This window comes from Arabidopsis lyrata (assembly GCF_000004255.2).
Source record: "Arabidopsis lyrata subsp. lyrata unplaced genomic scaffold ARALYscaffold_2, whole genome shotgun sequence".
NCBI lineage: Eukaryota > Viridiplantae > Streptophyta > Magnoliopsida > Brassicales > Brassicaceae > Arabidopsis > Arabidopsis lyrata.
Genome location: NW_003302554.1, coordinates 1,405,354 through 1,419,271, shown reverse-complemented (window position 1 = coordinate 1,419,271; position 13,918 = coordinate 1,405,354). Strand labels below are relative to the sequence as shown.

Genomic DNA, 13,918 nt, shown 5'->3' with positions numbered 1-13,918 from the left:
ACTTTACAAATTATATAGTATGAAAACTCAAACCGGCCGGTTATCTCAAAATAACATTAAAATGACTAAACCGGTTTCTCAGTCTGTCTGTGCCTCTGTCTGTGCCTTTTTTCTCTCAGTCTCAGACTCTCAGTGGTTCGTTTAGGGTTCGTCTGTTTCTGCTTCCGAATCAGAGAGATTGAGAAGAAACCAAATCGAGAAAATGAGGATATTGATTGCGATTGCATCTTCAGGGAAGAGATTTGTTCATCGGAGTCTTGTGGTGAGAGGTAATGCTGCAACTGTTTCTCCTTCATTTTCCCTTTGTTGGAGACGAGCTTTTGCTGGTAAGAGTAGTTATGATTATAGAGAGATACTTAGAAATGGGCTGAGTGATATTAGGTTAGACGATGCTGTTGATTTGTTCAGTGAAATGGTCAAGTCTCGTCCCTTTCCTTCCATCATTGAGTTCAGCAAATTGTTGAGTGCCATTGCTAAGATGAAGAAGTTCGATGTTGTCATCTCTCTCGGCGAGCAGATGCAAGATTTGGGGATTTCACATGATCTCTTTACTTACAGTATTTTCATTAACTGTTTTTGCCGACGCTCTCAACTCTCTCTTGCTTTAGCTGTTCTTGGCAAGATGATTAAACTCGGTTATGAGCCCGATCTAGTCACGCTTAACTCGATACTCCATGGATTCTGTCATACTAATAGGATTTCTGATGCCGTAGCTTTGGTTGATCAAATGGTGGAAATGGGATATCAACTTGATACAGTTACCTTTAACACTTTAATCCATGGACTTTTTCTTCACAACAAAGCTTCAGAAGCAGTGGCTTTAGTTGACCGAATGGTTGCGAAAGGGTGCCAACCAGATTTGGTTACATACGGTGCAGTTGTTAATGGAATCTGTAAAAGAGGTGATACTGATTTGGCTTTAAGTATTCTCAAAAAGATGGAGAAAGAAAAAATAGAGCCAGATGTTGTAATCTACAGCACAGTCATCGATGCTCTTTGCAAATACAAACATGTGAATGATGCACGCAACCTATTCAGTGAAATGGAGAACAAAGGAATCAAACCAGATGTTGTTACCTACAACTCCCTCATTAGTTGCCTTTGTAATTACGGAAGATGGAGCGATGCCTCCCGATTACTTAGTGATATGATTAAGAGGAAGATCAATCCAAATGTAGTCACTTTCAATGCATTGATTGATGCATTTGCGAAGGAGGGAAAACTTATAGAGGCTGAGAAATTGTACGAGGAGATGAGAAAAAGGTCTATAGATCCTGATATCTTCACTTACAGTTCTTTGATCAACGGGTTTTGTATGCACGATCGTCTAGACGAGGCCAAGCAGATGTTTGAGTTTATGGTTAGCAAGGGCTGTTTCCCAAATGTAGTGACTTATAATACGCTTATAAAGGGATTTTGTAAGGCTAAGAGAGTAGAGGAAGGTATGGAACTCTTCCGCGAGATGTCACAGAGAGGATTGGTTGGCGATACAGTCACTTACACCACTCTTATCCAGGGGTTATTTCAAGCTGGAGATTGTGATATGGCTCAAGAACTATTCAAAGAGATGGTTTCTGATGGTGTGCCTCCCAATCTCATGACATACAACTCTCTGTTAGATGGACTCTGTAATAATGGGAAGCTAGAGAAAACATTGGTGGTATTCGGGTATATGCAAAAGAGTAAAATGGAACTTGATAGTTTCACATATAATATTATGATTGAAGGGATGTGCAAGGCTGGGAAAGTGGAAGATGGGTGGAATTTATTTTGTAGCCTCAGCCTTAAAGGAGTGAAGCCTGATGTTGTAACCTACACTACAATGATCTCAGGATTCTGTAGGAAAGGCTTAATGCAGGAAGCATATGCCTTGTTCAGAAAAATGAAAGAAGACGGGATTCTCCCAAATGATTGTACATATAATACGCTGATCAGGGCTCAACTTAGAGATGGTGACAAAGCTACATCAGCGGAACTCATCAAAGAGATGAGGAGTTGCAGGTTTGCTGGAGATGCTTCAACCATTGGCTTGGTCACTAATATGTTGCATGACGGGAGATTGGACAAAAGCTTTTTGGAAATGCTTTCTTAAGACATCCTTGAGGTCGATCAGCTTTTCATGTTGCTTTTCTATTGGTTACTTCTAAATACAGTCATTAAGTGGATTTTGGTTTTTAGATTTTGGTTTCTGGATTATGGTTTTTAAATTTTTGGTTTTTGGTTTTTGTTATAAATATAAAAATTAATAAATGAAAAATTAAAAAAATCAAAAATGAAACATAATCACGTTGAAAAAAGAAGTTTTCCACAAAAACCTCAAAATTATGGTTTTTAGTTTCTCTTTGAAATTTAGAGAAACCACTTAAAAACTAGTTTCCCTAAATTATAGGGAATCTAATTTTTTAAAATCTTGAATGGTGAAAAATTAGATTTTTTCATAAATAAAAACCAAAAACCACTTAAAAACTAGTAACCATTCAAGGCTTTATTGCTGGAAGGAATCGAGGTTAAATTTTAAAATCGGAGATGAAGAAATTTTCTGATTTCTTTTCTTTTATGCTTAACCGGATCTAACATTTTGTTAAACCATCCTAAACCATACTTTATTCCGCTTCCAGTTTTAATTTAATTTGGGTTGGATAACAGTTTTGGTTTACTAAATAAACCGGACACGTAAGCTCTTCACGAACCACATCTGTTCCGTTAACAAAAATCCCCAAGTCCTCTTACGCTTCTTCTCCTCTCTCCATCTTCCATATTTGCAGAGCTCGAGATTCTTTCACAGTCTCAGTGTTTCGTTTAGGGTTTTGTTGAATTTTACAGAGAAATTGGGAAGCCAAATTGAGAGAATGCTTGCAAAGATATCATCTACAGGGAAGAGATTTGTTCATCGGAGTCTTCTGGTGAGAGGTAATGCTGCAACTTTTCCTCCCTCTTTTTCCCTTTGCCAGAGAAGAGCTTTTGATGGTAAGAGTAGTTATGATTACAGAGAGATACTCAGAAATGGGCTGAGTGATATTAGGTTAGACGATGCTGTTGATTTGTTCAGTGAAATGGTCAAGTCTCGTCCCTTTCCTTCCATCATTGAGTTCAGCAAATTGTTGAGTGCCATTGCTAAGATGAAGAAGTTCGATGTTGTCATCTCTCTCGGCGAGCGGATGCAAAATCTGGGGATTTCATATGATCTCTACTCATACAATATTTTGATCAACTGTTTCTGTCGACGCTCTCAAATCTCTCTTGCTTTAGCTGTTCTTGGGAAGATGATGAAACTCGGCTATGAGCCCAGCATTGTTACGCTTTCTTCGCTGCTCAATGGGTACTGCCACGGTAAGAGGATATCCGAGGCTGTAGCTTTGGTTGATCAAATGGTCGAAATGGGATATCAACCTAATACTGTTACATTTAACACGTTGATTCATGGGCTTTTTCTCCACAACAAAGCTTCAGAAGCAGTGGCGCTAGTTGATCGGATGGCTGTGAAAGGCTGTCAACCAAATCTGGTTACATATGGTGTTGTAGTAAATGGATTATGTAAGAGAGGTGATATTGATTTGGCTTTGAGTTTGTTGAAGAAGATGGAGAAAGGAAAAATAGAGCCAAATGTTGTAATCTACAACACAGTTATCGATGGTCTCTGCAAATACAAACATGTGAATGATGCACGCAACCTATTCAATGAAATGGAGAACAAAGGAATTAGACCAGATGTTGTTACCTACAGCTCCCTCATAAGTTGCCTTTGTAATTACGGAAGATGGAGTGATGCCTCTCGACTACTGAGTGATATGATTGAGAGGAAAATCAATCCAAATGTAGTCACTTTCAACGCATTGATCGATGCGTTTGTGAAGGAGGGGAAGCTTTTAGAGGCTGAGAAATTGTACAAGGAGATGATCAAAAGGTCTATAGATCCTGATATTGTCACTTACAATTCATTGATCAACGGGTTTTGTATGCACGATCGTCTAGACGAGGCCAAGCAGATGTTTGAGTTTATGGTTAGCAAGGGCTGTTTCCCAAATGTAGTGACTTATAATACGCTCATAAAGGGATTTTGTAAGGCTAAGAGAGTAGAGGAAGGTATGGAACTCTTCCACGAGATGTCACAGAGAGGATTGGTTGGCGATACAGTCACTTACAACACTCTTATCCAAGGGTTATTTCAAGCTGGAGATTGTGATATGGCTCAAGAAACTTTTAATCAAATGGATTCTTTTGGTGTCTCTCCTGATCTTTGGACTTATAACATTTTGTTAGATGGACTTTGTAATAACGGGAGGCTAGAGAAAGCATTGGTGGTATTCGAGTGTTTGCAGAAGAGTGTAATGGAACTTGACATATTCACATATAATATTATGATTGAAGGGATGTGCAAGGATGGGAAGGTGGAAGATGGGTGGGATCTATTTTGTAGCCTCAGCCTTAAAGGAGTGAAGCCTAATGTTGTAACATACAATACAATGATCTCAGGCTTGTGTAGGAAAGGTTTAAACCAGGAAGCTTATGCGTTGCTAAAAAAAATGAAAGAAGATGGGCCTCTTCCAGATAGTGGTACTTATAATACGCTTATTAGAGCGCATCTTAGAGATGGTGACAAAGCAGCATCATCTGAACTCATCAGAGAAATGAGGAGTTGCGAGTTTGCTGGAGATGCTTCAACCATTGGCTTGGTCGCTAATATGTTGCATGATGGGAGATTAGACAAAAGCTTTTTGGAAATGCTTTCTTAAAGACATCCTTGAGGTTGATAAGCCGTTTATGTTGCTTTTCTGGTAATTACTTTCTAGTGCGGTCCTTATATGTTCATGAATATGTTTGATTAATTTTCATATTGATAGTTTCTACTACACAAGAAAATATTATCTGAAAAGCAGAAAATTCACTTTGAAAATGATAATGTTTGTGAAAAAGAAGATGATAGGGTTCGCTAAATAAAACAGAATTGTATTGAAACACTCTATAGAATCGTGGCTTTTGTCTTTGGTTGTTGCCAAATCATTGTACATATGATTAATTTGTTGTGTTCTGCACTAAATTTCATAATTCATGTACTGGACGTGGACAGTACTTGTATGTTTGTGCAGCCAGACGCTAAGTTTAGGGAACAAAGCTCTTAGGTTTTTGCATAGTGGACATCAATTTTGAGAGATCAATAAGGATGTGTCGGTTTAGTGTGTATGATGATAGGAAGTGCATCCTTCTCTACCGATTCTTGGCCGGTACGGTTCTGGTTTATAATAAGATGAGGTTCAGTGGTGATATGATATGCGATGTTTTACAACTCTTTTCATCTTTCGTGAGAAGAAAAAGGAAATGTTAACTCCTAAAAATGTTCATAGTCAGTCTGTATTCTTGGTTAAATGTTTTTTTTTCTCCGTATTCTTGGTTTTTGCATACAGTAGAATTAGTAGCTGCAGTGTGAAACCAAAAATTATAAAACTAAACCGAACCAGAGAATACGGAGTGACCGGTCGGCTATTGAAACCGGAAATGATTAGGTGAAAATCTCAACCGTCAAATACAAAAAAATGATCCAACGGCACTGAAAATTTGCATCTTCTTCTGTTCTTCAAAGTTCAAAGTTTTTAAACATTACTAGACCAAGACCAAGATCTGCGCTATGCCGCGGAGTATTTTTTTGAAATACACATTTCTAATAGAAATATTATTGGTAGAAATTTTAAAGGTTTCTAGAATTTAGTTTTTTTCTTTTTCAGATTTTAGTAATTTTTATTTTACTATTCAACTATATATACATACATTAATAAATACATGTTATATATTGCTTCTTCAAAATAAATGTATGGAGACTGGGCTATCTCCTACTCCGTTATTTCGAGGTAACAAAGACCTCGATGCTGCTTAACTTCCATGCTAAAAGTTCTCAATTTATACGGTACAAGTTAATCAAATCCCAATATAAAAGAGATTGGAAACGTTTATTAGAAAATTTCTAGTCTCCATATCACATTATTTGCTCATATGATCATTCAGATCACTTGATAGATGATTTCACTGATTAGATATTAGTGGAGTGTGACCTGACCTATATAATGTGGAGTGTTCTGAATTCGATCCATATTTTTTTCCCCTCCAAACGGAAAATGAACAAAACAATTAATCCCTCAAAAAAAAAATGGAGAGCAAAAAAATTAGCCATATTTGTGGTGATGATGACTATTGGAAACCTTATAGATAAATCAAAAGTTTCATGGTTGGAAGTGTGCAGAGTAAAAGTTTACTCTGATTTATGTTTTTCACTTTCCTCTACTTCACTCTTAACAATATTACGCTAAAAAACTAACAATCACACCTAGAGATTGGTACTTATATATAAGTGAGAGAACGACAACAAATGACACAACAATGACTTTGGAGACATGTTTTGACCAAAATAAATAGAAAGGATAGGTTTTGTTTTGATTTGACAAAATAATACAGTATTTACTGTGCCAAGATTAAAGATTGTTTTTCTTTCTTATCCTCACCTAAATATGAAAGTCAGGGATTTTAGTAACCAAAAACCTAAAATCTATAGATGATATAATTATCAACCAAAAAAAAAGAGAAATTATCCACGAAGGAAATAGAAAAAAAAACAAACCGGATCTAACACACTTTTAAGCTTAACCGTATCTAACATTTTGTTAAATCAACCTAAACCATACTTTATTCCGGTTCCAATTTTAATTTGGGTTGGATAAACAGTATTGGTTAATTAAATCAGCCGGACACGTAATTAAAAAAAATCCCCAAGTCCTCCTCCTACGCTTCTTCTTCTCTCTTCATCTTCCATATTTGCAGAGCTCGAGATTCTTTCACAGTCTCAGTGTTTCGTTTAGGGTTTTGTTGAATTTTACAGAGAAATTGGGAAGCCAAATCGAGAGAATGCTTGCAAAGATATCATCTACAGGGAAGAGATTTGTTCATCGGAGTCTTCTGGTGAGAGGAAATGCTGCAACTTTTCCTCCCTCTTTTTCCCTTTGCCAGAGAAGAGCTTTTGATGGTAAGAGTAGTTATGATTACAGAGAGATACTCAGAAATGGGCTGAGTGATATTAGGTTAGACGATGCTGTTGATTTGTTCAGTGAAATGGTCAAGTCTCGTCCCTTTCCTTCCATCATTGAGTTCAGCAAATTGTTGAGTGCCATTGCTAAGATGAAGAAGTTCGATGTTGTCATCTCTCTCGGCGAGCAGATGCAAGATTTGGGGATTTCACATGATCTCTTTACATACAGCATTTTCGTTAACTGTTTCTGTCGATGCTCTCAACTCTCTCTTGCTTTAGCTGTTCTTGGGAAGATGATGAAACTCGGCTATGAGCCCAGCATTGTTACGCTTTCTTCGCTGCTCAATGGGTACTGCCACGGTAAGAGGATATCCGAGGCTGTAGCTTTGGTTGATCAAATGGTCGAAATGGGATATCAACCTAATACCGTTACATTTACAACTTTGATTCATGGGCTTTTTCTCCACAACAAAGCTTCCGAAGCTGTGGCTTTAGTTGAACGGATGGCTCTGAAAGGATGTCAACCAGATTTGGTTACTTATGGTGTGGTAGTTAATGGATTATGTAAGAGAGGTGATATTGATTTGGCTTTGAGTTTGTTGAAGAAGATGGAGAAAGGAAAAATAGAGCCAAATGTTGTAATCTACAACACAGTTATCGATGGTCTCTGCAAATACAAACATGTGAATGATGCACGCAACCTATTCAATGAAATGGAGAACAAAGGAATTAGACCAGATGTTGTTACCTACAGCTCCCTCATAAGTTGCCTTTGTAATTACGGAAGATGGAGTGATGCCTCTCGACTCCTAAGTGATATGATTGAGAAGAAAATCAACCCCGATGTAGTCACCTTCAGCACATTGATCGATGCGTTTGCGAAAGAGGGGAAGCCTTTAGAGGCTGAAAACTTGTACAAGGAGATGATCAGAAGGTCGATAGCTCCTAGTATTGTCACTTACAATTCATTGATCAACGGGTTTTGTATGCACGATCGTCTAGACGAGGCCAAGCAGATGTTTGAGTTTATGGTTACCAAGGGCTGTTTCCCAGATGTAGTGACTTATAATACACTTATAAAGGGATTTTGTAAGGCTAAGAGAGTAGAGGAAGGTATGGAACTCTTCCGTGAGATGTCACTGAGAGGATTGGTTGGCGATACAGTCACTTACACCACTCTTATCCAGGGGTTATTTCAAGCTGGAGATTGTGATATGGCTCAAGAACTATTCAAAGTGATGGTTTCTGATGGTGTGCCTCCCAATCTCATGACATACAACTCTCTGTTAGATGGACTCTGTAATAATGGGAAGCTAGAGAAAGCATTGGTGGTATTCGGGTATATGCAAAAGAGTAAAATGGAACTTGATAGTTTCACATATAATATTATGATTGAAGGGATGTGCAAGACTGGGAAAGTGGAAGATGGGTGGAATTTATTTTGTAGCCTCAGCCTTAAAGGAGTGAAGCCTGATGTTGTAACCTACACTACAATGATCTCAGGATTCTGTAGGAAAGGCTTAATGCAGGAAGCATATGCCTTGTTCAGAAAAATGAAAGAAGACGGGATTCTCCCAAATGATTGTACATATAATACGCTGATCAGGGCTCAACTTAGAGATGGTGACAAAGCGATGAGGAGTTGCAGGTTTGCTGGAGATGCTTCAACCATTGGCTTGGTCACTAATATGTTGCATGACGGGAGATTGGACAAAAGCTTTTTGGAAATGCTTTCTTAAGACATCCTTGAGGTCGATCAGCTTTTCATGTTGCTTTTCTATTGGTTTTTTCTAAATACAGTCATTATGTTCTCATATTACATGTGGATATAGATATGTATAGCTGTAGCTGTTGTGTCTAAACTTCATGAACATGACTGAAGTTCTTTGTCATTTACCTGCTAGGTTGCAAACATGAGTTGATGCAAGTTCAAGGTTGTTTCCCGGGATTTGTATGTTTCACTAATCTCTTCCATATGTTTTTGTTTCCTATGTTCGTTGGATTCTGAATTTCTTCGCCCTGAGTTTATCTCTCTCACCTCTCCTGATCATATTTTTTTCCTTCTTTCTGCCTTGAATTTGCTGGTATAGTTTTGCTACTGAGATTTCCGAATCTCGTGTAATCTGTGTATGAATTTTCTTTTTATCTACAAAGCTTTCCACTTGTGTACGATATCTTTGTCGCATTTGGTTACACAACATTTTCATGTAGTATACTGTTGGTGGTCTTGTAGCATATTCAAAAGATGTCTGAGAAAATACAGTTACATTATCATGGATCCTGTCTTTTGTTTAGTGAAGTGGATTAAGGGAATATATGATTATTGAGCTCTGTCAACAGCGTGAATCGAAATCACGGTTAAATGAAGAATGTTTTGCACATTCAAACTTTCTTCTTCATTTCTGAAATTAGGGGTTTTTTTTCAGTGTAAAAAAATCCCAAAGGAGAAAGTTAGTTTGAATGTGCAAAACATATTTTTTGTTCACGATTTCACTTAAGCCGCGCAGCTAAATAGATGTTATGAGAAGATAACGAAATGAAAATTATCTTAAACCGAATTGAAGATGAAAACGGGAAGAAACACCTTTTAACCGGTGTTGCTCGAGTCATATACACATACTAGTATTAAGCCCGTACTACGTACGGGACAAAATTAATTTAATAAATATATATATTTCTTTTTTTTTGAAAAAGTTAGTGTGATTGTTGGTTAATTAAAATGAGAGTAAAGAGTTAGAAGGAGAACACAAATAAAATGGAAGAAGAAAATATAAAATATATACAAAAAAAATTTCAAGATACAATCATACATATAAAAGTAAGGTTTCACTCTCTTCTTATTGGTCCACTTGGCAATGTAATTTTTTTAAAAGTTATTTTCAATTAAACCACAAATAAAAAAATTAATATATACATTTAACTCACTTCAATATAAAACTGAAATCATATAAATTATACATTAACTATATTTTTTAATTAATTTTATTAAACACACAATCAATTAGAATAATTAATTTTATTCAACACACAATCAATTAGAATTGTAACCCCCATATTCATTTTTTACACTCTCTTCTTATTGGTCCACTTGACGATGTAATTTTTTAAAAAGTTATTTTCAATTAAACCACAAAAAAATTAATATATACGTTTAACTCACTTCAATATAAAACTGAAATCATATAAATTATGCATTACCTATATTTTTTAATTAATTTTATTCAACACACAATCAATTAGAATAATTAATTTTATTCAACACACAATCAATTAGAATTGTAACCCTCATATTCATTTTTTAAATTGTAACTCCCATCACTTCTCATCCTATAAATATTCATTTTCCCATTTTCTCATTCTCTCATTCTCTCATCCTCTTCCACTAGATCTCAAATCTTTTTTTCATTATTGTTTGTGTGTGTTTTTTTTTTTGTTGTGGTTGTTGTTGCATGGGTTAAAAACTCAAATTAAATATCATTGTAAAAGCTTAATTCTAAATTTTAATATTTACATTAGTTTTTTTAACTTTTTTTTAAAGATTCATCTTCATTGTCTATTTTAGATTATCATCTTATAAGTAATTATTCTCTCATCCTCTTCTACTATATTCATGTATCTATTTTGTTTTGTTATATGGGTTGAAATCAATGAAAACATCATTGTAAGAATTTGATTCTATCTTTTTTTTTCTTTTTTTTTTCATAACACCATACTAGATTATACATATTTCTTCTTTAATTTTCATATTTTTAATTTTAAATTAACATATATAAAATAAAAAATTTGATGGCTATAGCAAAAATTTCAGGTTCATTGGTGATGAAAAGTTAAAAATATCAATTCTAATTATCGCACAACAAGGGAATGAAGTTGAAAAGATTCATCTCCGTTATTTACTTTAGATATTTGATTATTTTCTAACATATTCATGTATTGTTTTTAGTTATGCAATATATAATGAAATAAATTATTCTAATACATTTATCAAATATTCGTTTCTTACTTTTTTTTATCTTGAATAAATTTTTGTAATTCATTTTTAATGTATGTATAATTATATTTAGTTTTTTGTGATCCAATGGATAATTATATTAATATTATTATACTTAAAATAGAGTGAAATAAAAATATATATATATATATATATATATATATATATAATTAAAACAAAAAAACGTTTTATTAAATCCTATAAACATGAAACCATTAGTATAAAATCTAGCACAGAATTTTAATTGATGAGTGGAATTACAAAAAAAAAATAGATTAAAAAAAAAAACTTCTATACTTGGGTTTTTTTAAATAAAATCTTTAGATTGAAGTTCATATGATTTTATATGAAAATAAATTTAGCTTGTCACTTACAAAATAATATGAATTTAAACTATTGTGTGGGAGTTTATATCAATAAACAAACAAATTATCTGTGAGTTATATCAACAATTTATTTTGTATTATATAACATGTATTTACTAAAATATGAGCAAATGCAAGATATCAAATCGTAAGAACCTTTTAAATTTGTTCTAATTATACTTATATTGAAACAAAATTATGGAAATTATTTTAAATATATCTTTGAAATGATAGCATTCTTATTCCCTACTATGATTTTTGATTATTTCTTTACATATTCATGTATATATTTTCTAAAATTATGTGACCTTTTAATGAAATAAATTGTGTATGAAGAAACCTCTTTTTCTTACGTTTATTGTAATATAATCATAGTAATTATATTTAGTTTTGTGATCTAACATATAATTTTATAAATATCAGTATATATATTTTTAAAATGTTGTAGTTAAAAACAGTTATATAATTGGTAATCCGAATTAGTAGTAAAAAAAATTAAAAACCTATTACTATAACTTAAATGGTGTGAAATATGAAAAAGAGAGAAAGTTATCTTTTAGGATTGTTGTTAAAAATGTAAAATATATGTGATACCAATGTTTTTATTGAAAATACTGTATAATATGTAATTTTGTCTTATTTTTATATTTTCTAAAATTTTTTTTATTGTTTACACAAAACATAAGAATTATGCAACAAGCCGCGAGTATCGCGGCTAAACAACCTAGTTTTCAATAATAAATAGCTTTTCAACATTGATAAACCTTATAACTTGAATTATACAGAATATCTAAAAATTATGTCATACCAAACATTAATGGCAAATTGTTTTATACCCGTACGTAGAATCACTTAAATACTAAACTAAAAAAGAGTTAACATTTTCAGTTTAACATATACTAACGCTAATTGATAACGCAACAAAAAAAATACTTCTAGTTTGCAACGTACAATGAACAAATGTTTTCCCAATCATGACTTTGACATTAATGTATTCAAATAATACAAAATGTGTGTGAGAAGAAATATATCTTAAACTTAGCTTACTCGTTAGCAAAAAAAAAAAAAAAAAAAAAAAAAAAAAAACTTTAGCTTACTCAATATCCGAAAGACCCCGCACAACGTAAAACAACAAAAACTCTTAAACTCCATCTTTGATGAAAAACTCTGGTTTGTGAATTTTTAATGCGTTGAAATTGTTCTCGACAACCTATAGAAAATCAAACAGAATATTACTTTGATAGCAGAATAAAAGCAAAGATTGAATGTAAATTGTTTCAAACAAACGTAGAAACTTACAGAGGAGCTTATATGGTTGGAGGCGATAGACAATATGCAGTAAGAATCACAGATATATATATATATATATATATATATATTTTTTTTGTAGAATGAGGGAGACTAGTCTTCCATATTATTAAAAATTAAAAGGAAAAAATTACATCGGAACGTTTCGTGTGCGTGTAGCACCACTAGCATCCTCAAAAATAATCAAAGTAGCAAAATCAGGCCTAAGATTAAAACTATGAAAACCTAACGGCAAAGAAAATGCATAGTTAGCTAATTCGTCGGCAAGACGATTAGCTTCCCTATACACGTGAGAGATCCAGACAATCCAGTCCTTCGAAATGAAGCCATAGCACAATCACAGATATTTTATAATGACTATATAAGAGGAAGATTAAAAAAAGGGAGATTGACACAAATAGCCCCAAAAAAGTTGTTTTTTTTCCAAAAATAGCACCTCATTTGAAAAGTTTCACAAATAGCACCATAAACTTCAATTAAACTTAATGAAAATATAAGATATAAAAGAAAAAAGAGAGCAAACACTAATCTAATATTAAATTGAATCAAAATTGTTTTTAAATAGTGGAAATATATACCCTAATTTGGAAATAGGGAACCCAAATATAATACCACAAACTAATATTAAAAGAAAAAAATCTCTTTTAAATGTTGGAAATATATACCCTAAATTGGAAATAGGGAACCCAAATATAATACCATAAACTAATATTAAAATGAATCAAAATCTCTTTTAAATGATGGAAATATATACCCTAAATTGGAAATTAGAACCCAAATATAATATTTTAAATTTATTTCTAATTTATTTTGTTGAATAGCTTTTATATAAAAATTGTGGTATTATTAAAAAATAAACTAGTGATAAAATTTTTAGAACAAAAACACTAATAGTAAGCTAACTAGTGCTATTTTTGGAAGTTTATGGAGTGTGTGCTATTATTGTCAATAAAACTTGTTTTAGGGCTATTTTTAGGAATTTTTCTTAAAAAAATTACATTGAATGAGAACAAAAGGATGATGGCGTTCCTATGCCTTCTTTCAAATTTCGGTGAAACGACAACATGAGAAAATTATTTTAAATAAGAGCAGATATCTACTGACAAATGCTATATATAGGAGATGAGATTGGTTAATGGAGGAAGAAAACCGTGGAGAAATTAAAGTGGTTAGTTTCATAGAGTGAAAAGATCATGGAAATGTGGGGAAATGGATAGTTGGAACATGGAAGAAACTGAATGA

The 13,918-nt window shown here is 33.4% G+C and overlaps 3 protein-coding genes and 1 long non-coding RNA gene across 9 annotated transcripts; 3 read left to right on the top strand and 1 right to left on the bottom strand.

Annotated features, from left to right (window-relative positions):
• Positions 1-100: 100 nt before the first annotated feature.
• LOC110224294 (pentatricopeptide repeat-containing protein At1g62670, mitochondrial-like) lies at positions 101-9,327 on the top strand. 4 transcript variants are annotated; one of them, XM_021010325.1, is made up of 3 exons: positions 101-2,001; positions 8,661-8,763; positions 8,917-9,327. In XM_021010325.1, exons 1-2 carry the CDS (start codon positions 203-205, stop codon positions 8,749-8,751), a joined length of 1,890 nt encoding a protein of 629 aa, XP_020865984.1. In that variant the 5' UTR covers positions 101-202; the 3' UTR covers positions 8,752-8,763; positions 8,917-9,327. The 4 variants fall into 4 exon arrangements, with proteins under 4 accessions (XP_020865984.1, XP_020865985.1, XP_020865983.1 ...); XM_021010324.1 differs by having other exon boundaries at positions 102-2,032; positions 8,692-8,763; XM_021010326.1 differs by having other exon boundaries at positions 101-2,012; positions 8,672-9,327.
• LOC9324063 (pentatricopeptide repeat-containing protein At1g63330) lies at positions 2,719-4,852 on the top strand. The gene has a single exon (XM_021010327.1). The coding sequence runs from the start codon at positions 2,850-2,852 to the stop codon at positions 4,731-4,733; it is 1,884 nt and encodes a 627-aa protein (XP_020865986.1). The 5' UTR covers positions 2,719-2,849; the 3' UTR covers positions 4,734-4,852.
• On the top strand, positions 6,777-8,574 carry LOC110224296 (pentatricopeptide repeat-containing protein At1g62914, mitochondrial). Its single transcript, XM_021010332.1, is given in 2 exon segments — positions 6,777-8,424; positions 8,426-8,574. Coding segments are annotated over 2 exon segments (1,587 nt in total). The 5' UTR covers positions 6,777-6,891; the 3' UTR covers positions 8,480-8,574.
• A 2,994-nt stretch (positions 9,328-12,321) lies between the features above and the next one.
• Positions 12,322-13,866, bottom strand: LOC110224298. Of its 3 annotated transcripts, none has more exons than XR_002328982.1 (3): positions 13,675-13,866; positions 12,456-12,578; positions 12,322-12,405 (listed from the first exon to the last, which is right to left on the bottom strand). It is a non-coding gene; the product is annotated as an uncharacterized LOC110224298 (long non-coding RNA). The 3 variants fall into 3 exon arrangements; XR_002328983.1 differs by lacking the exon at positions 13,675-13,866 and adding an exon at positions 12,668-12,716; XR_002328981.1 differs by lacking the exon at positions 13,675-13,866 and having other exon boundaries at positions 12,456-12,644.
• Positions 13,867-13,918: the final 52 nt, after the last annotated feature.

Bases quoted from the DNA above. Each gene is read 5' to 3' on its own strand.
- LOC9324063 (XM_021010327.1), top strand. From the start codon at position 2,850: ATGCTTGCAAAGATATCATCTACAGGGAAGAGATTTGTTCATCGGAGT.
- LOC110224294 (XM_021010325.1), top strand. From the start codon at position 203: ATGAGGATATTGATTGCGATTGCATCTTCAGGGAAGAGATTTGTTCAT. The intron at 2,002-8,660 runs GTTTGCTGGAGA...GAGGAGTTGCAG, and splicing joins AAAGAGATGAGGAGTTGCAG to GTTTGCTGGAGATGCTTCAA.